Source organism: Clinocottus analis, unplaced genomic scaffold, assembly GCF_023055335.1.
Source record: "Clinocottus analis isolate CAN_PGR_092001 unplaced genomic scaffold, fCliAna1.0.p SCAF_12, whole genome shotgun sequence".
Lineage (NCBI taxonomy): Eukaryota > Metazoa > Chordata > Actinopteri > Perciformes > Cottidae > Clinocottus > Clinocottus analis.
Genome location: NW_027175843.1, coordinates 5,430,001 through 5,455,985, shown reverse-complemented (window position 1 = coordinate 5,455,985; position 25,985 = coordinate 5,430,001). Strand labels below are relative to the sequence as shown.

The window sequence follows — 25,985 nt, the reverse complement described above, 5'->3', positions numbered from 1 at the left end:
ACTTGGTTCAATACGGAGTTAAAATGGGTTTTCTACTGAAAAGTGAGGAAAGCACAGGTTGTGACTGCGGAGCTACCGATAGTGCTCAGAGACAAATTTCTGTGTCATTTATTTATTTCCAGACGAAACCACATTATGACTATATTCCATAAGGCATTATGCTTATGAGTGAATGTGGCTACATTCAAAAAGGTCACAGAAACTCTTCTTTCTTAGAAATAGTTGTAAATAGCAGCAGTTAACATCCAGCTGCAGCTGAAGTTGGTCTTTAAAACCAAAGAATCTTATATCGCAGTGCCCCCTTTTGGTGAGTCCAGGCTACAGTTTAGCTTTAAGCCTCCGGTGTGGAAACGGAGCATGATTACTGGACTCACTCTTGTGTGTTGATTGTGGGGCGAAGAATCCTCCACGACGGCCTGACTGGAAATCTCCTGTGAAAATCTGTGTGAGCTCTTGTGTGAAATTCCGTCGGAAGAGCAATAAAGAAAATAAAGAGTTTTTAAGTAGTTTTTTGATGGAGGGGGAAGAGCAAGCCCATCTGAGCTCTTCCATCAGACGTATTCTTCTGAGCATACTGCCTCCCTGTAAGCCCCAGCAGTCACACCGCTGGGTGCAGGAAAAAGATGGGATACTGCTCCAGAAGGATGTTATAGTTACATTAGATTCTGCTCTGCACCATTCAGGCCCTGCTTGTTTTTTTTAAGCACAAGGATTTAAATATATCTCTCCAAGGAGAGAAGCCAAGAAACATTATAAAAAAAAGAAGAAGGAAAAAAAGGGAATCTAAAGATTTGAGACGTCTGCCTCCAGGGGCTGTTGCTGCCGTCCTGGAGAATACAGAGGCAATTTATGCTCGGCCCCAACTTATTTCCATACAGCATATCACTTCAAGTGAGCTTATTTACATCTGTTGGGAAATGAGGACAGTTCCGTACCTTGCTGCTGACATGCATTTCGGGGGAAGCCGCGGACTGCGTCCCGCCCGCACGTATGAATATTCAATGTGTTGATGCAGATATGCTATCACAAAACAGGCAAAATGTCAGAATACATTGAGAGAACCGCATATCAAAGGGTAATCAAATATGATGCATGTGCACCGAATGAAATATGCATCACAAATTGGCTTCAGAGAGCACAGAGCAGGCAGGTCCTCTGAACCCTTTGCACAAAAAGGCTCATTGAAATTCCCTTCATTATGACTGTGGCACTACAGAGAGAGATGGAGAATGAGAGGGACGGACGGAGAAAGAGGAGTGTAATGGTTTCTGATTACAGAGGCAGGGAAAAGCCTTGCATCATGGACTGGGATATAAATGCAAGGAATTATACAATTTCCCCGCTCGGGGGGAGAGAAGAAAAAAGAAGTCAACGGAAGCACACGAGATGAGCGTTTAGTCATTTTATTTACAAATGTTACTGTTTGCCTCGATGCCATTGAGTGCGATATATATTCTTCACATGGGAACCCGCTTGAGTGTACAATTTCCTCCGTTCATCAGTGAAAATTCAAGATAAGTGCTATCCGAGCGGTTTTAAATATGCTTTGAAAGGATCCTAATAATCTTATAATAATTGCTAATCCCACCAATGAAAAAGGCACATAGACACGATGAGAATACATGTTCATACCACAAGACTCAGCGGGGGAAAAAGAAAAAGAAGCAAGAGTGAGAAGACACTGAAACCTCCAAATATCTCAAGATCAAAAAAAATCTGCCTCGATTATCTTATCGACAATTTAAAGCTTTGACTAGTTTTGTGGTTAAAACATTAAAAAAAAACTTGCGGATGCATGCAGAACCCTTACATTTTGTACAGCTGTAATACTTAATATGATATAAACACGTTAAAGCAAATAACTTCTTCGCAAGCTTACCCTCTCAATCACACACTGAAAAATAAAAAAATTAATGGAATATAATTCTCAACAGCGAGTCAACCGGGAATTTCTGTCGCCGTAAATGGAAGTATGCGTCTCTCCCTCCACCCCCGGTTTTTGCAGAGGCCTCAAGGTCCACGTCAACTCTCACGGGTTGTTGTCACAAGTAGTCTCTTCGTCAATCTGCTGGAGCACAGTCACGTCACATAGTGGTTGGCTGGCCGGCTGGGAGACAACAGACAGCAGCGTTAGAGAGCAGAAAACCAGCACGCCATTGTGCTCGCCACGCCGGCCGGTCACGCGCTCACCTTTAAATCGCGTGTAGCAGGTGTTACAGTAGAGCTGCTTGCTTCGTATTCTGACCTCGGCGCCGGCTGCTGAACCTCCGAGGTCAGACTTGCAGTCGATGCACTGCGGGGAGTTTGGGAAAGGGAGGAGTTAGAGAGTTACTCAACCGGTGGTGAAAAGATGGATGACTACAGTGTCCGGAGGCGGAGGGATGAGGACAGACAAGAGGCCCCTTGATTGTGTAGAGAGAGAGATAAAGAGAGAGAGAAATGGAGGGGAAAAGAGGACAAACGCGAGTCGAAGATTGGCAGGAAGGATCACTGTTCAGATGCAGCGGACGATGCTCGAGTGAAGAGCAGAGTTCCAGGGGAGGATCAACAATTAAGCGTAACAACACAAAAAAGAGACAAAGTGAGGGAAGGGTCGATTAGTTTGTCTTGCAGGGTTTTTGGCACAGGAAATACTACTTTGCTCAAGCTGTGAACGAGATCAGGACCTCGCCAGGATTCACCGGGTTAGTCGAGAAAGAAAAGAGCAGGCTGGAGGATCGGGGGCCGAGGTGTGTTGGCGGTGTGTGCTCCGGGGGGCCCAGCTCTCACCTTAAAGCAGCTCAAATGATAACAGAGCCCGAGGGACTCGATGATCATGGCCGCTCCCTTCCCCAGCGGGGTGTCACAGAACGTACAGACTTTCCTGCCACTCACTGACCTGGATTACAGAACGCACAGCTGTGATTCAGAGAGCCGAGCACACGGCGCGACATGTTCACACGGTATCCAACTGTCAAACCGATAGAAGCCTTGTTTGCTGATGGTCAATATTGGCCTTTTTTTGTTAAATATTCATTTTGGATGAGGGCCAATCATGCCCTCTGCCAAAATGGAGCAGGAGCACCTAAATTTCCTAAGTCTCAAAATATCAGTGCCACGGTGTTGCTTCAGAACAACGACTAACAACGCTGAATGTGATTAAAGAAGAAATCTGTAAAAAGAAAAAAATAGTTAGAGTTTAACCTGTCAGCTGTGAAAACAGAGGGTGAACAGATCAAACAATATCATATTCAACAACATATAATATTTTCAACAGCAGAACAAGTGAAATCAGATGAGTTCAGTTGCCCTTCATCACCACTCCCCATCCAAAGTCCTGGTTTAACTCCACCACCTGGAACACGACCCAGTCTACCAGCGAGAGGTTAGTTAGTAGTTGTGGGTGTTAAGCGAAAGCAGCGCCGTAGATCTTTACCTGCTCCTCTGCTGCGGGGGGCCTCCCTCAGACGTGGGCTCTGGGGAGGTGGTGGGTGACGGAGAGGACGGCGACGGGGACGGCGATTGCCGGGACCAAGGGGACGAGGGGGTTCCCGCCCCGGTCCACAGGGAGCCCATAGAGTAAGAGGAAGGCAGGGTCGAGGAGGCGGGCCGCGGGGCCGAGGAGGCGGGCCGCTGGGCCCCCGACCACCCGCCGCCGTAGAAGGCGGCGCTGCCGGAGAGCGCCGAGTTAGGCCGAGAGTAGCTCTGAGCGTAGCTCTGGGTGTGGGAGTTGTTTCTGCCCGTCCACGACGAGCGCCAGGAGTTGTAGGAGGAGTCCAAGTTGTCAAGAGACTCGCCTCTGCAAAAGCAACACCCAAGCCACACCCACATTAGCCCGGCTAGAGGCATTTAAAAAGTCTGGCTGCGAACTGAACTTGTGGGTTTTCGGGAATATTTGGTCCGCTCACATTTTCCAAGATAAATTCAGAGTAGCCAGACTAGTAAATGTTTGAATATTTCAGCCGGCAACACAGGATGTTAGTAAGGGTGAGAAGCTAGCCGCCACCATCATCACGCAAGAGAGATTAGATTGTTTCACCGTGTACCTGCGCATGGGTGGAACGTCAGACTCCTTGGTGGTGGCGGCGGAGGTGGTGGAGGAGCGCTGGCGGATCCAGCTTTTGTCCGTCAGCAGCGGAGTCTTCTTCTTCATCTCGTTCAGGATCTGCTGGCGCTCCTGCTCCGCCTGCGACGCCGACTGCGGACCCTTCTTCTCAGCCGCCACGACGCCCGTCACTGCACCCAGAGAGAAGAGGGCGGGGGAAACGCAACATTAGAGGGCGGGGGCGAAATGAAAACGCTTTCCGGGAGGGCAAACGGAGAGAATGAGGACGTGAGGAAGTTTGGTTGGATTCGATTTATTGTTTGGAAGTGCAATTGAATTACGCACAAGAGAAATCGCCCTGCAATCAATGAGTTGATTGTTCTTTTGTTTTTTTGCTCCATGCAATTTTTCCGGTTGGCTGATTGATGAACCAATTCGTCAGCTGTTTGATTAACAGCTGTCGGTTTTGGATTTTTTTGCCGATCACCACCAAATGAGAGCGGATCGGGTTGGGGGGCCGAGCCCACCTCTCTCTGGCTCTCTGTATCTCATGGCGTTGAGGATGTTCCTCCTCTCCATCTCCAGCTCGGACAACACCAGCTGACTCTGGGCCTCCTTGTCGCGGGCTCTCCTCGCCAGCTCCTCAAGCAGCCGGTGAGCCACGCCCCCCGGCTGCACAAACGCACCTACAGCAGCGCACGGCCCACATGCACGTGCAGCGTTTAATCAAACAACCAGCATGAAGAGAAACACACTCGTTGAATGTCTCTGATGTCATACTGCTGTTGCATCCACAGGGAGGTAAACCACAATAGCAAAGAATACCTTCATTTAAAAGACCTTAAAACTGACCTTTTCTCTGAGGTTTCTCCTCTTCATCAAGCTGGGGAGATGATTGAGATTTTGTCCTGTCAAATAAAAGAAAATAACTGTTAAAAGAGAAAAGCCATACTTACAGCGACTCTCTTTATGGAAGTATAACCTTTTTGTTACTGCCATAAAGTACCAGTTCAACTATTGTGACATGTCAAAAATAAATGGCATGTAATAAATGGGGAAAGAAAATGTGGTTCTATAAGAAAAGTGCTGATTGCAGGACAATCACAGGTCATTCTCATCTCAGCTGGAGACTTAACGCACTCGCTGGAGGCCTTCCAATTTCATGAGCGTCTATATAAAGAGAGATTGTTTGAATGATTCAGTGCGAGCGGAGCCAGCGAGGAACGATGCAGCCGGTACCTGGACACACACGCTCTAGTGAACATGTGCCAGCGTTGTTCATGACCGAGAAATGTGTTGAAAACACAACAAAAGAAGAAAAAGCATGATTACTGCTTCAGAGGTAAACGTGATGTCACATTCTGTACCTGGTCGTAAGGTGAGTGACAAATTGTTCTCGTTTGTTGGAAACTGGTGTTTGTGTGGGATTATGTGCTCGTGAGACATTGTTTTTGGCAGCTTCGGTGCGATTCAGGCAAGCACAGAATGTGTTGCCAAGATGACTCCAGGTGCGGAGAATTATATAAAGCACTGAACTTGGAGCTGAAAATGTGAAAGCAGCACTTTATAAATTAAAAACAGCTATACCTGAAATCCCCCCCTCCATATATACAGTATATATGTTATTACTTACATGTTATATTTATCACTCTTTTATTCATATAGGTTTTATTTTTATTCCAATGGTCTTTTTATTCTTCTGTTGTACATTTTTAAGGATCTCTGGCACAAGAATTTCTGGGATTTGTTTGGGAATTAATACACCGTATCTCATCTACATGTACTTATAAGCAGATGAAATGACCTTTTTAAGTGCCTATTAAACTTCTCCAGTGAAGACAACTGCTTTTTCCTATATAGTCATTCATTATCTGTTCATATAACGACCTTCATTCATGGTGCCCACGGGGGCAGTTATATTACATTTTATTTGTATAGCGCTTTAAAAAGTACCAAAAAGCTGATCAGCATCAGACAGAACGAAGCATTATCTTGTGACTGCAGAAACACAATCCCTGCTGGACTGACCTGTCTGTGAAGGACAGGGACGGCGGGACATTGGCAAAGCCGGCGGCCCTTTAGGTGCAGGGGAGCGCGTGGGGAGGAGAGGTGGGGAGAGGAGGTGTGGAGGTGAGGAGGTGAAAAGAGGTGGGGAGAGGTGGGGTGAGGAGAGGAGACGTGGGGTGAGGAGAGGTGGGGAGTGGTGGGGTGAGGAGTTGAGGAGTGGTGGGGAGAGGTGGGGTGAGGAGAGGAGACGTGGGGTGAGGAGAGGTGGGGAGTGGTGGGGTGAGGAGTTGAGGAGTGGTGGGGAGAGGTGGGGTGAGGAGAGAAGACGTGAGGTGAGGAGAGGAGAGGAGACGTGGGGTGAGGAGAGGTGGGGAAATGGTGGGGTGAGGAGGTGAGGAGAGGTGAGAAGGTGGGTGAGGAGGTGAGGAGAGGTGGGGAGAGGTAAGGTGAGGAGGTAGGAGGGGGGTAGAAGGTAGGGTGAAGGTAACAGCACAAAGATGGAGGACAAAGCACATGCAGACACGTTAGTTGCACTGGTGTGAATGTACTGGTGTGAATGTACTGGTGTTAATGTACTGGTGTTAATACACTGGTGTTAATGTACTGGTGTTAATGTACTGGTGTTAATGTACTGGTGTTAATGTACTGGTGTTAATGTACTGGTGTTAATACACAGCCAATAAAGCAGGTTATGTAACTGTGTTATTTGTCCACATGATGCCATATGAGGAAGTCAAAGTGAGTCGTAGGAGGAGCAGTGGCTTTACTGACCACTGCTGCTGTTGCTGCTGACGCTGCTGCTCGGCCAAGGCTCTCTCTCTCTCCCTGCGCTGCAGCTCCGCAGCTTCCTGCCGCCTCCTCTCCTCCGCCCTCTCCTCCTCCTTCCTCTTCTGCCACCTCAGCTCCTCCTCCTCCCTCCTCTTCATCTCCTCCTCCTGCCGCTGCTGCCTGTCTCTCATCTCCCTCTGCTCCTGGAGCCGCCGCAGCTCGCGCTCCTCCTCCTCCCTCTTCCTCCTCTCCTCCGCCTGCCGTTGGTGCTCCTGCTCCTCCTTCCATTTCCTCTCCTGCTCCTCCTTCTCTTTCCTCTCCTGCTCCTCCCACGAAGGCGTGGTGGGCTGGTCGACTGGAGACAGGGGCGAGAGTGAACCGCCGGTGCCTCTGATCACCTCCAGGATCCCGGGCTGCAAAAGAGAAGAACGGAAAAGAGGAAGCGATCAGCGCACGGTGGCATTGGTCTGACCTTTATTGACCTCCAGGAGGAACACAACAACGGTGGAGAAACTCGTGTCATCCCCACGAGTGTTTTGAAATTCCAATCAAAGGGAAGTTTTTATTGCAAAACTATGAGCCATTACTGGAAACATAACCACTGATGTTGTGTGTCCTGTGTGAATATCCACTTGACACAAGACATTGTTCTGCTCTCACTTTCACCGTCATTTATGGGAAAAGAACCAGCATTTAGAAATACCAGCCCGCACTCCCGAAACGGCTGAATAATGAATGCAATTTTCATCAAGAAATCCTTTTATTACTCTGTGGGACGTTTTAGGTTTTAAGCTTTAATTTATACAAATGAAATCCCTTTGTCACCTCTTGTTGGCCCACGCTCTTGGCGACCTCCTCCTGATCCTTGAGCCACTCCTCCTGCAACTTCTCCTGGTCGCGTTTATATTTCTCCTGGAAGAAACAAAAGCAGGGAGGTACGTCAACAGCCATCCAAATGTTGTATACTTAACAATATATATATATATATATATATATATATATTCAGTAAATCAGAGAAGAAGAGAAGCAATTTAAATAAAAACTAAAGTGAGGCTTGTATTGTATCCAGATAATTGCACGCTCACCTACATGTTATCTAACCTAGAGAAGCTTGCCCAGGGCGGGAAGTCTCCCTGGCGCATCGTGAAATCAGGCCGTGTATTCAACAGGGAACAACACTGGAGGAGTAACAAGCCTTCGCGGCTACAGCGGCTCCGCTTGCACACCTTTGATCTCCATCCATAAATAGACCCATGGAAAAAAAGTCTTTCCATACGATTCCACTACATTTAAGGTGGTTACTCCATAAATGCCTTACTTTGAGCTGCCAGAGCATTTTTCTTTCTGTCTTGAGCCCATTAGAATCAGTCTGCTTTGATTGTAAAGACTTCCTGGTCTGAACCTCTGCTTCACTCTTAAATGGGCCGCACGGACAGATTCCCCGAAGGGAAGAGTATTTCAGATCAAATGGATTGTGTGGCTGCTATTTTCAGTTGTATAAATGGATGAGGCACACATAGCTGACAATAATGCACTCTAATACAACAGACGTGCAGTAAATCCTACCGTCGTGAAGGTTACAGTGTTCAGTTTCTGTTGAAACAAATTTAGTGATTCAACGTCATGGTCACTCTAGTGGGTGCAGGTTTTGGCGCTGTTGAATTGTAATGCGTTGTAGAGGTGCCGACCAAATATTAGAATATTGTGTATTTTTTATGCAAATTAGAATTTGTGTCCAGTCTCAAGGTCTCACACAGCTACACATGACACATACAAAAGAAAAAGCAAATACACACTGCTTTAAAGAAGGCTTTTTTCTTTCTTATTTTCAGATTTAAATTCTATTCAATGGTCTATCTGTGAGGCTTTAATCGCATTTAGTTGTCTTATCTACCTCCATTGAGTGTCATTATTTCATTGCGTTGTGATTTATCTGAATTGTTGCTTCCTCAGTATAATATATTATACAATATTTAACAGCACCACAAACTACAGAATCAACGCCTCTCAAGTACGCTTCCAACAAAACCTGTACATTGTAACCTCCACTGCAGGGCGTTAGCTTTAGCTGTGTGTACCTAATAAACTGGCAACTGAGTACATATTTGCATTCCAACATATGCCAAAAAATACCAGGATGTCCTACTACTGCATCCGGTCACATTTATCCAGCTACAAGGTCAAAGATCCAGGCCCGTTGGAGTAGGAGTAGTATGTTATATGCAGAACGTCGCTGCTACTCAAGTGCACTTTTATGTACCTGAAGGAGGCGCTCCTGCTCCTTCTGCCATTTCTCTTGTCTTCTGCGCTCCTCTTCTGGGTCCCAAGACCAGCGGCTGGAGGACGGGGTGATGGAAGGAACGGGTATCTGCAGATGGAGTACAAAGGCTACGTATAAGTATAAATAAAGTACATCTTATATGTATAAAGTATGAGGCGGCATCACATTGGCCAACCACTTGCATGACCTCCTCACTAAATTTTGTGGTTTTGTCAAGTCATGTCAAACTAAATTAATACAGCAGGTTTGCCGTCGCAGTAATTATAATTGAGCCACTTTAGAGGCAACGCCTTAACTTATTTGAAAATGTAATATTCTAGATAATTGTTCTATACTTTGGATTAACTATTCTTTTCAAGACGTCGTCCTGCTATAATAACGGAAACAACCAAAGAGACAGAATGGACCTCTATGCTGGTAAGATGACTCACATCTGGCATCGCAGACTCTGATCCCCCTTAAAAAGAAAAGAAAAAGCATCCAGTCAGTACTCCTGGCATGTACAGGCAGAGCAACACAAGAGAAGTTAACCCAAAGGCAACATACTGTAGCAACACAAAGTTGACGGCTTGTTACATTTTCATCTGGAGTTGCTAAGTCAAACAGCAAGTCCTCATTGAAAATGACAAACAATAATTGATGTTGTCAACAACCCCACCTCCCCTACAGAGCAACAACGGTTAAAATTCACCCGCTAGGACTTATTGATTCTCTCAATTCAAGATCAGCCTCTGGTTGACATTTAATTTGGACGTCAGGCCCAAAAGGTCCTGAATATGAAAATCAATAAACTGATTGTGAGGACAACAAGACCAAACACATTGGAGGTGGAAACACACACGTGTGAGCAGCATGCGCACTTAAGGATGCAGACGGTCTGACAGGCTGACGTACGGTTCGATACATGCAAGGGAGCGGCGGGAAGGCTTTCATCTGCATGCGCAGCAAAGTGTGACCATGTGTTAAACCTGGATCAGTCGCAGAAACACCACAAACACTGCAGGATTTTAAAAGGTGTGTGTTTGCGGTTGGTACGATGGCGAAGCGTCTGACATGCTGTCCGGCCTTCGGAGCCGATTGTGCTGCTTTTATACGGATTTATATGTTCCTTTACATTCATATCAGGTGTCTTTTCCCCTCCAAAATCAATACATTGTGTTTATTTTTTTTTATCAGAAAACAATTTGAACCCCAAAACAGCACCGGACTCCCTCAGGTTGAAAAGCATGTCAGAGTCCCAGTTTGTACCAAGCGAAGGTGAAGAGGTCACTGCACACTCAACCCTGTTTACCACAGAGGTAGACCAGCGCACTGACACGGGACCCCGAGACACCTGAAGGAGGGGGAAGGGGGCACAGCACAAGACGTTAAGCTCTGGCCACCAAACAGAGCCACGGAGGAATCGATTTCAATCCGGGCGGCTCATAATCATCTGATAAGATCTACTTATCAGTTGATTATGAGGCCGTGACCGATGGGAAACATGCACAAGTCCCTTGGGAAGCTGAGAGACAAAAGCACAGAGAACCCAGCCACCAAATCACAAATAATTCATTATTATAATCATCACCATGAAGAACCATCCCACCTAGATTCGGTCAGTGCTTCTTTTTTTTTTTTTTTTTACCTTTTTCAAAAAACTCTGACCTCCGTTTTAAGTTTTTCAAAGACATGGGTTCTGACTCTACATGAGAGATAAAAAAGCAAAACAACAGGATACAGTGAGGCACAGTAGAGGAGATAAACCATCTTATATTACCAAAACATGAATTACACTCACGGCACCATCACACTTATACGTTTTAGACAATGTTAAATCTTTTTTGTTTCACAACACGGTAAATGTCCATCAATATCACAGTCCAGTGTCTGCAAAAACATTTCCTCGAAAACTAAGTCTCCAGATAACCACCCGTGCGTCACTCGGATCAATTCCATAACCTTTTCTGATTGTCTGCTCTGCTCTTTACCTTTGTTCCTCAGGGTCACCGCTGGCTCACGGAAACCTCCATTAACTCCGTTGGAAGCTACGTCCTGCAGGGACACCGCTCATTAAAAAGAGACACAATACAGAAATAAAAAACTTGACCAAAACCCGAGAGTTTACACCGGGTCACTTACGAGGACTGTGTGGGCGGGGGCTTCTTTGGGCGCCGGCTTTTCCATGGAGGCGCGCGAGGTGAGATCCAGGCTGGAGCTGATGTCGGGGAAACCTAGAAGTATCGGATGATCCATACTGGTCAGATTGATGGTCTTATGGCTTTTAAATGGCATGGGAGGTTGATCTCTGTCCCAGTCTGCATGCCGACGATGCAACGGCAAAACAAAAATAAAAATAGGATGTGTCTTTTTGCACATGATGCCACGTATTCTGTGCCTGTGTATATGAATATGTGTGTGCGTGTGTGCAGTCATAGTTGTTATTCATCTACGTGAAACCCAACATTTGACACAGAATTGTTTATTTAAAGATGAAGGACGGTAAGAAGCAGGGGACAAGGTTGCTGTTATGGTGTGTTACAGAGAGCAGCAGGGTGTGACAGAGAAACCTTCCCCAGCCATGCAGCCTATTAAAGCTTTCATAAACCCACACAGTGTTTCTAACAGGCTCACAACCACCGGCCTCCACCAAACCATTTTAACGAGCACTGGCTGTTAGTTCAAGTGAGCTACTGGGTGGTTTAGTATTATTCTTTTGAAAGGAAACACTGACATATTGGAACCAGTCAGCCTGTTACACCAACACTGTGCAAACAGCACACTCAGGGGACCCACTGAGGTGGGTTAAGTCTCCACAAGGACAACACCGCAGGGATACTGAATAAACAGAAGGAGGAGGAGAAGGAGGAAGAGGAAGAGGAGGAGAAGGAGGAAGAGGAAGAGGAAGAGGAGAAGAAGAAGAAAAAGAAGAAGAAGAAGAAGAAGAAGAAGAAGAAGAAGAAGAAGAAGAAGAAGAAGAAGAAAAAGAAACAAACAACCAAAGAAATAAAAGGAAAAACAGGACAAGAAAAATGCACACAGGAAAAAAAGAAAAACTAAGTAGAAATAAAACCACTGTGACCCAGACTTTATAACTTCTTTCCTCGTCAGTTGCAAAACATTACAGGTCTTTCCCTGCTCCTCAGCTGTCATGAGATCATTCATGGATGATTTCACAATAGTTTACGGACCAATTTAAGGTGTCAAAACTGTTTAGCAACGCAAGCGGCATAAGCAGCGCTGTCAGTCCAGGAATGTGACCCGTAAAGAGGTTCAATTCAATCTCAAACAAACAAACACACACACACACACACACACACACACACACACACACACACACACACTCAGACACACACACAAACATGCACACAGACGCACGCACGCATACGTTCAGACACACACTGTTCACATGACTCACTGTTCCTGCCATGGTGCCGTATATCCATGATCAGACTGCCCTCCTGCAGGGCCTCATCCATACTGGACTTCCAGTCCGAGTAACTCATTTCTGCCACCTGGTGCCCGTTCACCGTCAACACCTCGTCCCCGGCCTGAAGCTGGCACATCTCTGCCGGGCTGCCTGCACGGGACAGACGAGCAGGGATGCAGGGACGTGGTTACTCATGAGAGCTATTTCTCTCAAGAAATTTGCACGTTTCTGGACAAACCTTTAATTAGAGTTTACTTGTTTTAAATAAATATTACCTATGTTTATATTTCTGTCTAATTCTATTAACGACCTAGTAAGATCAATACTTCTGGTTGTTCACATTTGACTGCATGTCTTCACATTGCTCTGCATGGCTCATGTCTGCATGACGTGGTTAATAACAGCATAATGATAACATTTAGACGCGTGGATGAGGTCATTGTACTGTTGCCTCTTCCTGCTCATGCATGCTTTTGTTAGCAGTTTTAGCGCGTTGCCTTTGTTTTTTCTTAACCTGTCACTTAATTGGATTTTGAAACCAGCTGAAAAACATTTGCCAGCTGGTTACCATTTACAGAAATGGTGATTCATGTGTGTTATCCTTCCAAAAAGACAATGAAATTAAACACAGCGTGATGGCCAGCAGCGAGTGCATTATAGGATGAGACAATGCTAGATGCGGGGTGGGATGGTATCAGTGAAACGTCACTAAATTAAATGAGACACAAGCGAAGGTGGAGAAAGCTCAGTCAAAAGAGAGGCTCAGACCCAGCAGATCTGACCCACTTAGATGCTGCCCTACATAGGTCTGGCATCGCCCCTGCAATGGACTTGAAAACCTGCTGACAACCATCCAGCAGGGCCTGGCTGTAATATACATACCAGCGCCTGGGCACTGTTCTCCAATATTACCGATGTACTGTGTGAGAATGTTGGCATCTAAGGATGCCAGTTTGGCTCACATTATACTGGAAGGAGAATAAAGCTTCACCCGTACGATTCCAAATCCCGTTTGTTTGAAGGTACATGCTCTGCTGGTACCTGGCTGGATGGATGCGACGTGAGCTCCTGTTGAGTCCCAGGCCGTCTGGAAGCCAAAGTCTCTGCTGCTGTTGGGCTTCTGGTTCAGGCTGATCCGCAACTCACAGAAGTTCTCCTACGAAAACCAAGAGACAAACTCAAAACACACACAAAAAAACGGCTCCAAATAAAGAAATGTGCTCCTTCTTCCCGACGCTGCGGGGATCGGCGTGCCAGGTTGTGGTGTGTGTGTGTATATGCAGGTGTGCGTTGGCTAGAAAGCCTTGTGGGTAATCAATTATGGCTGTTGTTTAAATGCCAACCTGTTGCTATTCTTTCATTTTTGCGTTTTATTGTTCTATTATTTTTAAGCAAACAAAAGAAAAGTTGTATTTCCTAACGCATGTTGGGTTTTTACACATTCAGTGACTGTTCACATGGTCTGTCTGAAATGTATCCACAGCAGGTTACGCGAGTACCTGGCTGGTTTCTTTGGCTGGAGCAGGACTGACTGGGGCTCTGGTCTTGACCTGAGGATGGACGGGAGAGACGCTCTGGGTAGAGGAGACGCTCTGAGGAGAGGAGATGCTCTGAGGATAAGAGATGGTTTGGGTAGAGGAGATGCTCTGAATAGAAGTGACGCTGTTCGTTGTGGTCTTGTCCTCTTCCTCTTCCTCCTCCTCATCCTCGCTGCTGTGGGCCGAGCTGGACTGAGACTGAAGCTCATCCTCAGAGGTCATGAACTGGTGATAGCGGCTCGGCACCGTCGACTTCTTAGAAGTGTCGCCGTCACCGTTGACACGCTTCTGGGGGTCGTCCACCTGTCCGAGGTGAATCAAGATCATCATAGGATGCACACTTTGAAAATAAGATCATGTAAAAAATAACCTTAAACAACACAGAGCTGTTGATTAAATGCTGATTATAATATTCATAATCTCTACCTGTAAGATACAAACTGATCTGATGAAAGTGACAGTAATGAGTGTGATGGAGGCCTAAAATAGACGCTCTGGCAGTTGAGTTAGCGTTGTAAAAACACTAGCTTCATCTATTATTCACACAGTAATCAGATCGGACTCTTGGGTAACATTGATGCCCACTAAACTAATAAAACTGCACCAGACCGACAAAGCAAACGATTCCTTACTGCCAAACAAACAGCCTCGAGATGTCCTTCAGCTGCCTTGTGCCGCACTAGCACTTTGTATTTAGAACGATCGAGTACTCACTGTCAAGGCTCGGGGAAGAGAGGTCAGGCGGGATGACTGGGTCCCGAAGGGCCGTGGCGCGACGATCGAGGTCAGACGTGCGCTATCCGGTCTCTGGTAGCTTCTGGGGAGGGAGGCGGAAACCCGAGACGCCCCGGGAGGCTTGGGTTCCATTGAGCCGAGATGTGGTTGTTGTTTGTACAGAGAACCAGAGGAGGGGGCCCCCGCCTCAGTCTGCGCACGCAACAATGGGGGCCTCACCTCGGGCAACTTTCGCAGGGATCTTGAAGAGGAGACGGCGGCCGCTGACTCCACTGACTTTACTGTGCTGCTGCGTTCTAAGACTGGACTCTGTAAAGGTGCTGCTGCTGCTGCTGCTGGTGCCAGAGACTGGGACCTGTGGAAAAAGTTGCGGCTGGTGGGAGTGGGAGTGGTGGTGGTGGTGGTGGTGGTGGCGGCGGTGTCCCTGCCTGCAGGACTGTCCAGAGTGTCAGTTCCCTGTGAGGTGGGAGGGGAAGCGGCCCTGCCAGTAGCCGGGGAGGCGGCGGGGGGTTCGTCCTCTTTCAGAGGGGGCTCAGGGGATCCAGAGGAATAGTAAGGAGTGTCAATGGTGTAGCTCCTGGCGGGGAGGGTTCGGGTCCGAGGAGTAACGACGGGTTCGTCGAATACGTCTTCGTTGTCCAGGTAAGATAGAGATCCAAGGCGACCGCCGATGCTGTTCTTTCCTTTATTTTCTCTGAGGACGAGAAGGGGGATGGGATGAGGAGGGAGGATAGGAGGGGAAAGAAAAGTGGACAGCGACGGGTGAAATGAAAGACGAGGGAGGCAATTTAGGGAGATGAAGGGGACAAGTGACATGTAGGGGAGTGAGTGTCAGGGAGGAAAATAAAAGGGTTGAAAAGAGGGGTGGGGCAAAGAAGGGGGAGGCAGGTTGCAAGCCATGATTAGATTACGCTTTCACACTGACTGAAGGCACAATTACAGAGTCACCTCATTCACTCCTGCACAAACAGTCCTGTCGTCTCTGCGTTTACCAGCGCACAACCTCTCATGCACACCGTTTCTTCTATTACCTCAGCAAAGGAACTCCCTCCGAGGGTTCAAAAATAAAAGGTGTAGAAGAGGAAGAAATTCAATGCATTGCTTTTTTTTGGTAAAAAAAAAGACAGGATAATAAAAATATCAATCCAGCGACAGAGTGAAGCATTATGACTGCGTAGGGATGGAGGCATGCTTTCTCTTACCTCTCCTCCTGCATCTCCTTGAAGGTCTTGGACCTCCTGCTGCCGGACGTGCTCAGCTCTATCTTCTCCCTCTCCTCTTTCTTCTTCACGATATCAGAGTTGACACTCTTGCGCCGGCTCTTCCATTTGCTCAGGTCCTGTACAGAAAAAAGAAAGCCCATCTAACTCACGCACAATTTTTAGCAACAGTTCAAACTTGGATCTGGATGAAAGCAGAGCGGTTGTATTGCGTGGCTGACTGTACTGCTGAAAGGGAAGGAAGTTGAGCGAGAGAAAGAAAAGAAACCCAGAAAGGACTACATTTGAAGGTGTTCTATTTGTGTGCGTTAGGCTCCTCCCGGCTCACCTCCCCAGTGTATTGGGGATTGAGTGACCTAAATGCTGCTTTAAGACTCCAGTATATTGCCAATGGCACCAATCAGACTGCTGACTGTCACACAAACACGAATAATGGATTTATTACTCCTAAAAATAAGCGCTTGTGATGCATCCATGGAGTTCAAGATTTGGAGCAATGCAACACTTTGTAAAAAATATTTTCCCAGGAATGACCTGCACCCTCAAGTCAGCTTTACATGAATTATGTAGTTGTTTTTCATTCCGGGGTCTTGGCCTTACATCATCTGTCCATGTTACATCATGAAAATCATCCCACACGAATGATCAATGTTCACGAGAAGTGGTGTTTCCTGCCACAAACACTGATTTGGAAATGAGGACAGTCCATAGCCAGAGGGCAGCGCTGCACCAATCAGTGTCTGCCTCAGTCTCTGGCTCCTATCTGAGCGGCTCTCTTTTCACCCTGCGGGCCACAGTCTGCACCACAACACCTGCTTTTGCTGCATGAATCCTTCAGATCATGTGCTCACGTCTGACTTCTGTGTTGGGACACAAGACCTTTTCCCTGCCAGTCAGATTGTCTTGATTTGTAAAACAAGGACAGAGGCATAGCGGACCCGACGAAGGAGTTACTCACATCCTGCCACTTATCATCCGTCTCCTTCGTCTGCTCGCGGTACTTCTGCAGCTCCTCGTAGCGAGCCTGCCGGTTGATGCTGGAGTCCACCTGGATATCGCTGGTTGATTTACTCCTGTGGGCAGAAAGAGAGTTTTCAGAAAGTCCCCGGGCATCAGCGGCTGAAGCGGGAGGGGGATGGGACGGTTAGTTTGGATATCCCGGCAGAAGCTTCACAAGGACACGCACATCACCATTGTGTCAAATGCACTGTTAGAAAAACCCACCAAATGTCAACTAGTCAAAATAACTTCCACCTTACACCTCCCCTCCATATGTTCGGATGCTGAAGCTGGGAATAAGTCGGATTAGACCGTCAGCCTGTAACCAGCTGTTAGTTTGCAAACACAGCACACGGGTCAACCGCAAAAACACAACAACTGTGGAGTTGATGGAAGCTCAGTGGGTTAGTGCCATGTTTCGCAGCGCTCCCCGGTCATGCAGGAAGAGTACTCGCAGCCTTCAGAGAAATGCACCCTTACCTGTTGAGACGTACATGTGTCTCATTCTCTATCGGGGTGGACAGTCATAATAACTCTTACCGGGACACTCTCCAGTTTCGTTGGATGACCCAGCGTATTGCTACTGTGTGCATCTTTTCACTTTGTTGCCTTGTCAATAGAGCCCCCTCCCCTCCCACACACACACACACACACATCAACCCACACACACGCCCCTGAACTTGGCCCCGAGCCAAACAATGCACTGTGTTGTATGTCAGCATTTAGCAGCCTGTGAGTGAGAGGAGCAGCACAAAAGCAGGGGGTGGAGGGAGCGAGGTGTGACTGCATAGGGGGACCAGGGCGAATGCAAACGGGCCACATTCCTGGAAGCCCGCATCAACTCACCCGCCGATACTCTCTTGCGCTTGCTGCTGTCTAGGAAACCGGAGAGAGCCACACACACACAAACAAAGTCACATTTCTGCAGAGGGAGCCTTCGACAGTGAGTGTGTAAAGTGGCCCAGTGAGCCCAGACCACCTGATGTTGGTGAACCCAGCTTGAACATGACTCGGCTTGTTTTCACTTCATAAAGAGGTTCAAATAGTTTAAAAGGGGCAGTTCACCACAAATTCAAAGCTACATATTTATATTTTTACCTGCATTACAAAATGAAAGATTTATATTTATCCTGTTGTGGTTTAAAATAAGTCTCTTGCAGTTAAAGAATATCTGATGCTCAAACAGCATTAAGTCCTGTGGTAACGATCTTGACTTGAGATTCCACAAAACTCTGTATCAGATGACACTTGGCACAGATCACAGCACAGACTGAAGGATGAAGGACAGGCATGTCCCTCTCAACAATGCTGCCTTTCTGGAGACTCCAACATGATTTCACTGGAAACACGGCTTCTAACATGTGGAAGTGAAGTACATCTAGTTGGTCTTGACCAAGGTTAAATGGTTGCTTTGTGCTTGCCTGTGTGTGTGTGTGTGTGTCTGTTAATGTGCAAACTCTGCTTTGAAGATTTGTGTTCAGGTTACCATGGAGTCTGCGAGTCGTATCTTCTCTCGGAGCCGTGGGGAATTTTCAACAGGCTTTTCAAGTCGGCTCGACAGACGTGAGTGCATTTTTTAATTGCCCCAGCTCGGCGCTGTGAGCGTGTTCGGGACGCTATGTTGGGACATTACTCAGGCGTGAACCTTTCCACACTGTCGTGCTGCTGGACTTTGAGCTTCACATGTCAGTGTGAAGCTCCTTCTGCTGAGGAGGAAGACCCTGAACTCTGGACAGGTTACTGTAGGTGTGAGGTGAGGTCAACAAATGGCCATGCATTCCATCACGAGATCATGAAGTCTTCTTTTCTGTATGGAGCTTATATTTTTTATTTCATTTTTTTCCATTCACAGGCAAACTCGATCCGATAAGAAAACAAAACCAAAGACCAAAAGCAGAACTCGGGTCTGTTGTAACAGTGCTCATGATGTACCAAACAATATTGATAGTTTCGCTTTGTTCTAAAATCACACCATGCACATCTCGCCGTCCACTCGGCGCGTACATACCATATATGTTGCTAAGGTCAAATCACCAACATGCAGAAAAAAACACAATCAATGTCATCAGGACTTTGACTGCGGTTTCTTGTCGACTGGGAAAAATACTTCAAATTTTTAAGGAAAAACAAACATTTAAAACGGGGAAACGCTTGTAGCCGTGCTTTCACTTGTGTGACTGACCCAGTGACCGCTAAAGGCACCTAGTTTTCATAAAGAACAACTCAAAGAGATGGCCTTCAGACTAGTTGCTTACAAGTTAGGTCGACATGCAGTCAGGACCACTTCACGATCTGACAGAAAATATTTCAAGGCTGAAACGGCACTAATGAGTTTACACAGCCTACAGAGTCAGGGGAAACTAACAGGCCGACCTGTCTTTACAACCTCAGAGCAGCCAGCCTCTCCACCATGAGCCTCTTCTTATATCTCAGCCGACTGGCTTCCCTGATCTCCTGCCATCTCTGCAGGTCGCCTTCGCTGCAGGAAGGAGGCGCTGAGGGCGTCATCTGAATGGCCGACGCCTCGCCCTGTGAGCTCGGCTCGGCACAGAGTTTCCGGACGAGCATGTCATCCGTTTTAGGAAGCGCCTCCTTCCCATCCCGATTCTGTTCGTGTGCTGCCGCCTCCTGGGTCAAAGGACACGGGGGGCACAGGAGTCTGGCTTTGAGATCGGGAGGTAGAGCCCATGGCTCCGGGATAGCCATGGGGGCGTAGTGGTCCGGTGCTCCCGAGAGAGGCCGCAGGTGCTGAGCCTGCTGGGTTTTCTCCTTGCGATAGACCACGTCGTCCTGCTCGATATCGGGGTAGTTGGTCTCATTATCGGCGGCGGCGGCGCCATAGCCGCCGTGCCGCTGGGTGACGATGTTGAGCTGCGGCTCAGACGAGTAGGGACGGCGGTGGGCCGACAGCCGGGTCTTCATCATGGCCAGGTCCGTGTTGGACTGGAAGGCCAGGGTTCGCCTGGTGAACATGTCGTCGTTCTCCAGGTCGGGGGAAATGCTCTCATAATCAAAAGGGTCCGGGGGCTCGCGGGGGTCCTGGCGCCCCAGGAGGGGCCACCGCTCACATTTGACCAGTCTGGGACCGGAAGCGGGGTCCACTGGGGCAAACCTCAGAGGGGGGGTCACTAACAAGGGGGGTTGTATCTCGGGGAGCTGTGGGAGAGTGTGTGCTTGAATGTGAGGACTGCAGGGGTGGGCAGAAGGAAACAGAAGGACAGAGAGGTGATGAGTGCATGCATGTGAACTAGATCAAAGAGCAAGAAAAGGAGGAAGAGATACATCAGGCTGCCAAAGTGCTGATATTTGATTCAAACAGATCTTGATCAAACCAAGGTCATGCTGGCAATAAATTAGACTGTGACGCTAGCTGCTATCACTGGAATAGATAATAACATTGCTGAGTTACAGCCTATTTTCTACAAAGGTCAGTGCAAGCCAACTGCTGTAAAGCGTGTTAGGGCAACCTCCAGTAGCTCGACAGTATATATTATCATTAGTAGTTTTAGAAAGCTGCTCATCAGCCACAACAGGAGCCAATCATATTCCTCCGGTATGTCCTAAGAACACCCGTCACTGTCACAGTCATGCAGCTGTATGGACCTTTTCCCCACGACGAGGGTGGCGTGAGCCGAGGCCTCGTGCGTGCGGGTGTGAGGGGGAGGGGGGCCGGAGGGGGAGCGGGCGGAGGAGAGCCAAGGGCTGACGTCACAGTCGGAATCATCCGACGAAGAGCCCGACTTCTTATAGCTACAGCCGAGGACGGCGGGGTGGGACGAAGGGAGCAGGGGACAGGAGCAGAAAGAGAGGGTAAAGGGGAAGGAAGGGGGGAGGATAGGAGGCAATGGCAGGAGAGGAGAAAGGAAAAATAAGTGGGAGGAATCTGTACAGAAAATGCAGTGAATGACAGAATCGTAGGTTCTAAAAAGGTTAAATTGGTATGCAATAACTGCAAAGTGTCCGGTAGAAAATAAATAGATTTTGCAAGAAGAAGGGAATGCATTTTATCTGTCTTGCTACTCTGTGAAATACAATAAAGTATGTATGTATGCGTTTAAGTACATACATACATACATGCTTGATTTCAATGCCCTCACACACCTGAAGCCTTGTATCTTCTTGTACCAGGGTCTCCTCTGAGAGCCCAGTTTGATCTTCTGTATGTGTGTGTCTTCTTCGGGCGTCCAGAACTTTGGCAAGAACTTGTCATAGGACACTTTGGCCACAGGCTGGGGTTTGACGCCCATCTTGCGTGAGTAGAGGTCATCCTGGACGGGGTCAGCGTAGCCCACGTCGTCGTCGTCGTCCTCAGAGTCGTCGTAAATCTCCCTGAACAGGCTGTCCGTGGACACAGGCTGGCGGTGGTCCACCCTCACGGAGCCCTGCTCGGGGGGGCGCACTCCCCCGCTGTTGCTGCTGCTGCTCGAGAGAGACAGCCAATCACACGTGTCAACAAGACTGTTTTCGGCAGCAGCACAGCACGCCGGTCACGCAAAGAGTTGCAAAACAACCTCAAACGGGATGACGCAAGGATTAGCAAACCAAACGCAAGCTCAATGACCAAGCTGTAAAAGAGGCAAAACATTGATTTGAGGAGTTCATGTCGCCAAATCACTCCTCCAAGCTCATCAAATTCAGAAGGCGCAAAAAAAAAAAATCAAAAAAGGACGTGCTGTAGCAAAAAAAATAATCGCAAAACAACTCAAACAGAAACCAACTTTCAGGCGAGTACAGAGCTGTTAGAGGCGGCACACTGCAACCAAAAGGCGTTGCTCATGGTTACAATCAACCATGCAGACTGAAGGTAAGAGAAGCGCTCTAGTTCGCTCTCATCAGGCAGGCACATCGAAGGCACGCGGTCGCTTCATGTTCTCTGACCTGAGGCAGGTCACATTCTGCTGAGGGGCAACATTGGGAGTCATAGTAAACTTAGGCCAGGGGGCCCCGCTGCCTCCCGCCGCCCTTCCCGCTGCCAGGGGACTGGCGGGCACGGCGAAGTTGGCGGGCGGAGCCGGGGAGGGGCTGTGGAAACGTCTGCTGGCGAGGTCATCCAGGACGAGGTCCGGGTCCGGCCGCTCTGCGTCCGAGTCGCTGCCGCTCTCGTACTCGTAGGCCCACTGCAGGTGAGCCACGGGCGAGGCGCTCGGGGACGCGGGCCCGCTGCCTCGGCGGTCGGAGGAAAGCCTTGTTTCACTGAGGTCGCCGTACCACAGGAAAATGAAAGACAACACCGGTACACAACCAACGTCCAACCAACGAGCATTCAACACAACAGCACCACAATCACCGACATGACGGGAGAGGAGACAGGGTCAGCTTTGGAGCACAGAACTTTGGGTGCGAACACTTTGTGGTACTTTGCTTATAAGAAGAAGAAAAAAAAGAGGACTCAAATGAACACAGCACTTTCAAACGCAATCAAAGAGTTCCCCGCCGTGTGTCACAGTACCTGGTGAGCATGGCTTCGTTCTCCGTGTACATGGGGTTGGCCCAGCTGCGCCGGCTTTCCTCATTGCGCTCGGCCCGTTTCTTCCTCAGCGGAGCGGGCACGTAGGTCGTGGGTTTGTCTTTACTGGGCAGGAACTGGTTAAACTGCGAGGTGGCCTTGGGCGTAAGGGTCACTGACCGGCGGTAACTGAGACTGCTCTTGTTTTCCGCCATCCTGAAGACGGAGTCGGCCTCGGTGTCGCTGCAACAACCTGGGCCAGGGACGGAGCGGGAAAAGGAGGGGGGTGGAAGCGAGGGACAAAGAGGCGTTAAAACAAAAACTGTGTGTGGGAAATAAAGAAATAAAGTGGGAGAAGAAATGAAGGAGAGACAAGGCGAAGGAAGAAAGGAAAGGGACGAAAGAGGTGAGAGTAGAGGAAAGAGTGAGGAGGGATCGTGTTGTGTGTTCTGGCGTGACTCTGAAGGAGTAACAGAGGGGTGCAGGGTGGGGAACGGAGGCCTCTTCATTTACAAGCCACTGTGGAATGTCTCACTTCCATGTCCTACAGCATGGGGGGATGAGGAGGAGGGGGGGCACAACTCCCCTGAGATTACTGACCACTACTCAACCTCTCAAAGCATGCTTTTGTCATAAAACAAGATTGACGACGGGCTCTTGGCGTTGATATGTCATATATCCCCGCTTTTTCCAATGAAAACGTTTACTTTTACGAGCACACCACTAGATGGCAGTAGGTGTTTGTTTTCACTCATGGGAGGCAACTTTCTGGCTCTGGTGCAGCATAGCTTTCTAGTTCACACATATTTGAAGTTCTGGACAGACCAGAGAGGAAATTTGAGAAAGTCTGAACACTTAAAAGACCTACAGCTAAAATATGAGGGGGAATAACACACCAAAAACCACATGCTCAGACCTCTTAAATGCTATTAAGTCAGCTTTAGATTTAAAAAAAAGAGAAAAAAACAAAGAGTTGAAGAACAGAAGATTCTGATTGTGTTTGAGTAGAGATGCAAAAGACAAGAGGTCTCTTACCCTCGGTGCTGCCTTTAAGAGTGGTGTCAGAGGAGATGCTCTGTGATCGGGAGCTCAAAGAGTCCAAGCTGTCCAGGGAGTCGTCTCTCCTGTGTCCTCCTCTTCCTCCTCCTTCCTCTCGCAGTTGGAAGAGCTCCTCTCGCTCTGAGCACCAGCTGTCTCCAAAACCGCTGTCTCTGACGTTACTGCCTTTCTGACCGGACGATTCCTGCAGAGCCTGTCACACACACACACACACACACACGCACACACACACACACACACGCACACGCACACGCACACGCACACGCACACACACACTGAGTCAGATAATGGGCTGCCAATTACAATATTTAGCTCAGCAGTGTGTGTGGTGTGTTCGAGGTCTCCCAGGTGGAGAGTGTGAAGTCTGCCCTGTCTGGCCTCTCGTTCCTGCACACCGAGTGACTGGAAACACTCCCATGCTGTCCATGAGAGACTGTTCGCTTCCATCTCTGTCAAAACAAACAGTGCCATGCACCGTGTGCCGTGGATGACTGTTTACTGCCTGAAAACACCTCGGCTGGCTCTTGAATACAAAAGCCAGCCCCGGAGCAACTTTAACCAGTGCGGCGCTACGAACATGCCAAAACCTGAAAAGCGTTTTCCAGCTCTGTAATCCACCGAATCCTACCAGACAACATAAATCCACAAACTAAACCCGGCCTAATGCCGCGCCACTGAACTCGGATTATCTTAGCTCAACGTACAAGACAGCGCGGTAACCGACTGCTATTACTGCAGTCTGTTAAAATTATAGGGGACATGGGCAGCATCGCCTCTAAATCTACATGGGAGCAAAGTGCCAAATTCAACACTGGAACGAGCAGGGGCTGGAGAGGGAGGTGGGGGCAGGAAACGGGCTCCATCAAAGAAGAGGAGCTATTTTCACCTGTAAATGTGAGCCGGCTGTGTGACCGTGCTGTAAACAAGATTTGAAATAGCAGAGTCAAGGGATCGAGTCATTTATGAAGCTTTGGCTTTCGAGGCCGGCAATCTGAGGCCCCTCTTCCTTTTCACGGCCATTCCTCCTCACACATAGTGTACATACCGGGGAGGATATAGAAATGGACTGGGCAGTGGCTGTAAAAGAGGATGTATGTGGTTTCCGTGAGAAAAATGAGCTTTTCTTTCACGACGACACGGATGAAACAGCTTACAGGTGACTGATGGGAGGATTATCCACTGTTTTACCTTATATAGTGCTGTGCCCAATAAGCCCTCGAACGCCTTCAAATTCAGGTTGGGTCCATCATAGAATCGGTCACACTGAGCTCTTCTACCAAGCCAGTAAATGGTGATCAGCACCTGGAGGGAAGAAAATAAACAGCTTCTTACACCAAGATAGAAAATCAACCACTATTATTACCGGAAAGAGTACATCAGATTTATAGCCCGCCCTTTATCCCCTCAGCTCATGAATGCTGTGCAGGTGATTGTTGTGTTGGTGATCGCACTGACACCAGGTGATATCACTGCTCTTGTTTCCAGGCTCATCCAGAATACTCCGTTGCTGTTTGTGCTGCCGGGACGAGCAGGTAAATGTGCTGCACTGAAGCAAACGGTCATCGCTACAGTGCAACGCTTTGCTGGTCACAGTTTACGCGATGCGCTTCAAACTGCCGCGTCAGCGCTTTGGTTTTGTGCCATGTGGACACATGCGGGAATATAATGTGGGTTTGATCAAACGTGATGAAGCTGTGATGAGAAATATTATGCTCTCACTTGCACTTAAAAAAGCATAAGTAAAATAACATCTATGGGGTAAAAATGTCATCAAAAAGGGCAAATTATACACTTATATTGTACTTTAATACCCTTCAGGTTACTTTTCAAACATACAGAAATGTATCTCTAATTTGCAACGCCATGGTCATTTTTAATACTCCTTGCCATGTAGAATAAAGACATTTAAATTGGACACAAACCCTACTGAGACTTGCAATGTGTACTTTTTTGAGCGTAAAAAGATTAAAATCTCAAATTAAATCTTGAATTGGTTTAGTGTCTGTCAGTGTTTGATCTTTTTTTTTAATCCCCCATCCCTCCTCTTATTTCCTGTGACAAAGCTCCCCAAAAAGTGAGTGTAAGCAATAAAGCAAATTTTGGCACAAAATCTTCAAGGGACTATTAAAAGGTATGAAATAAAAAATAATACTCCATAGATACAGCATTTAGCTCCTATGGCAACGCCAGACTCACAATTACGATTACCCACAATGCATATAGCCTACTGCTGCCTGGCCCAAGTACAGATGAGGAGCTACAAAGATCAGGTAAACTCACTTCTTTCTAACTCCACAACTTTATTTTGTTTAACTTACAGCTGCAACCGACTCAAGTGATGTCACTTGAGTCTTTTGCGGCTCAGATTTCAGGTTTTGCACGGCTCTCACTGGAGCCACAGAAGTCTTTCTCCATACACGTGTAACACTCGCTAACGCCTGTAAAAAGAGTTCCCCTTGAAGGGATCCCATTCGTCAGTGAAACCTGAACAAGACTGAA

General features: G+C 47.8%; 1 protein-coding gene across 4 annotated transcripts in view; it reads right to left on the bottom strand.

The window, feature by feature from the left end:
- Window positions 1-1,398: 1,398 nt before the first annotated feature.
- lmo7a (LIM domain 7a) overlaps window positions 1,399-25,985 on the bottom strand; it is a 47,072-nt gene continuing 22,485 nt past the window's right edge. The window contains exons 6-33 of one of the 4 annotated variants that reach the window (XM_068572115.1): window positions 24,675-24,788; window positions 23,463-23,679; window positions 22,431-22,680; window positions 21,860-22,165; window positions 21,083-21,400; window positions 20,585-20,731; window positions 19,376-20,168; window positions 17,828-17,853; window positions 16,941-17,052; window positions 15,965-16,101; window positions 14,742-15,456; window positions 13,989-14,330; window positions 13,531-13,645; window positions 12,478-12,639; window positions 11,202-11,377; window positions 11,051-11,114; window positions 10,708-10,764; window positions 9,512-9,537; window positions 9,060-9,167; window positions 7,625-7,711; window positions 6,803-7,212; window positions 6,053-6,100; window positions 4,877-4,932; window positions 4,026-4,215; window positions 3,416-3,778; window positions 2,770-2,878; window positions 2,191-2,293; window positions 1,399-2,107 (exon numbers count right to left, since the gene is read on the bottom strand). In XM_068572115.1, the coding sequence (XP_068428216.1) occupies window positions 2,085-2,107; window positions 2,191-2,293; window positions 2,770-2,878; window positions 3,416-3,778; window positions 4,026-4,215; window positions 4,877-4,932; window positions 6,053-6,100; window positions 6,803-7,212; window positions 7,625-7,711; window positions 9,060-9,167; window positions 9,512-9,537; window positions 10,708-10,764; window positions 11,051-11,114; window positions 11,202-11,377; window positions 12,478-12,639; window positions 13,531-13,645; window positions 13,989-14,330; window positions 14,742-15,456; window positions 15,965-16,101; window positions 16,941-17,052; window positions 17,828-17,853; window positions 19,376-20,168; window positions 20,585-20,731; window positions 21,083-21,400; window positions 21,860-22,165; window positions 22,431-22,680; window positions 23,463-23,679; window positions 24,675-24,788 (5,574 nt within the window). In that variant the 3' untranslated portion in view covers window positions 1,399-2,084. Of the gene's footprint in view, window positions 2,108-2,190; window positions 2,294-2,769; window positions 2,879-3,415; window positions 3,779-4,025; window positions 4,216-4,876; window positions 4,933-6,052; window positions 6,101-6,802; window positions 7,213-7,624; window positions 7,712-9,059; window positions 9,168-9,511; window positions 9,538-10,707; window positions 10,765-11,050; window positions 11,115-11,201; window positions 11,378-12,477; window positions 12,640-13,530; window positions 13,646-13,988; window positions 14,331-14,741; window positions 15,457-15,964; window positions 16,102-16,940; window positions 17,056-17,827; window positions 17,858-19,375; window positions 20,169-20,584; window positions 20,732-21,082; window positions 21,401-21,859; window positions 22,166-22,430; window positions 22,681-23,462; window positions 23,680-24,674; window positions 24,789-25,985 lie in introns of all 4 variants that reach the window. The other 3 variants (XM_068572111.1, XM_068572113.1, XM_068572112.1) reach the window with 3 other exon arrangements.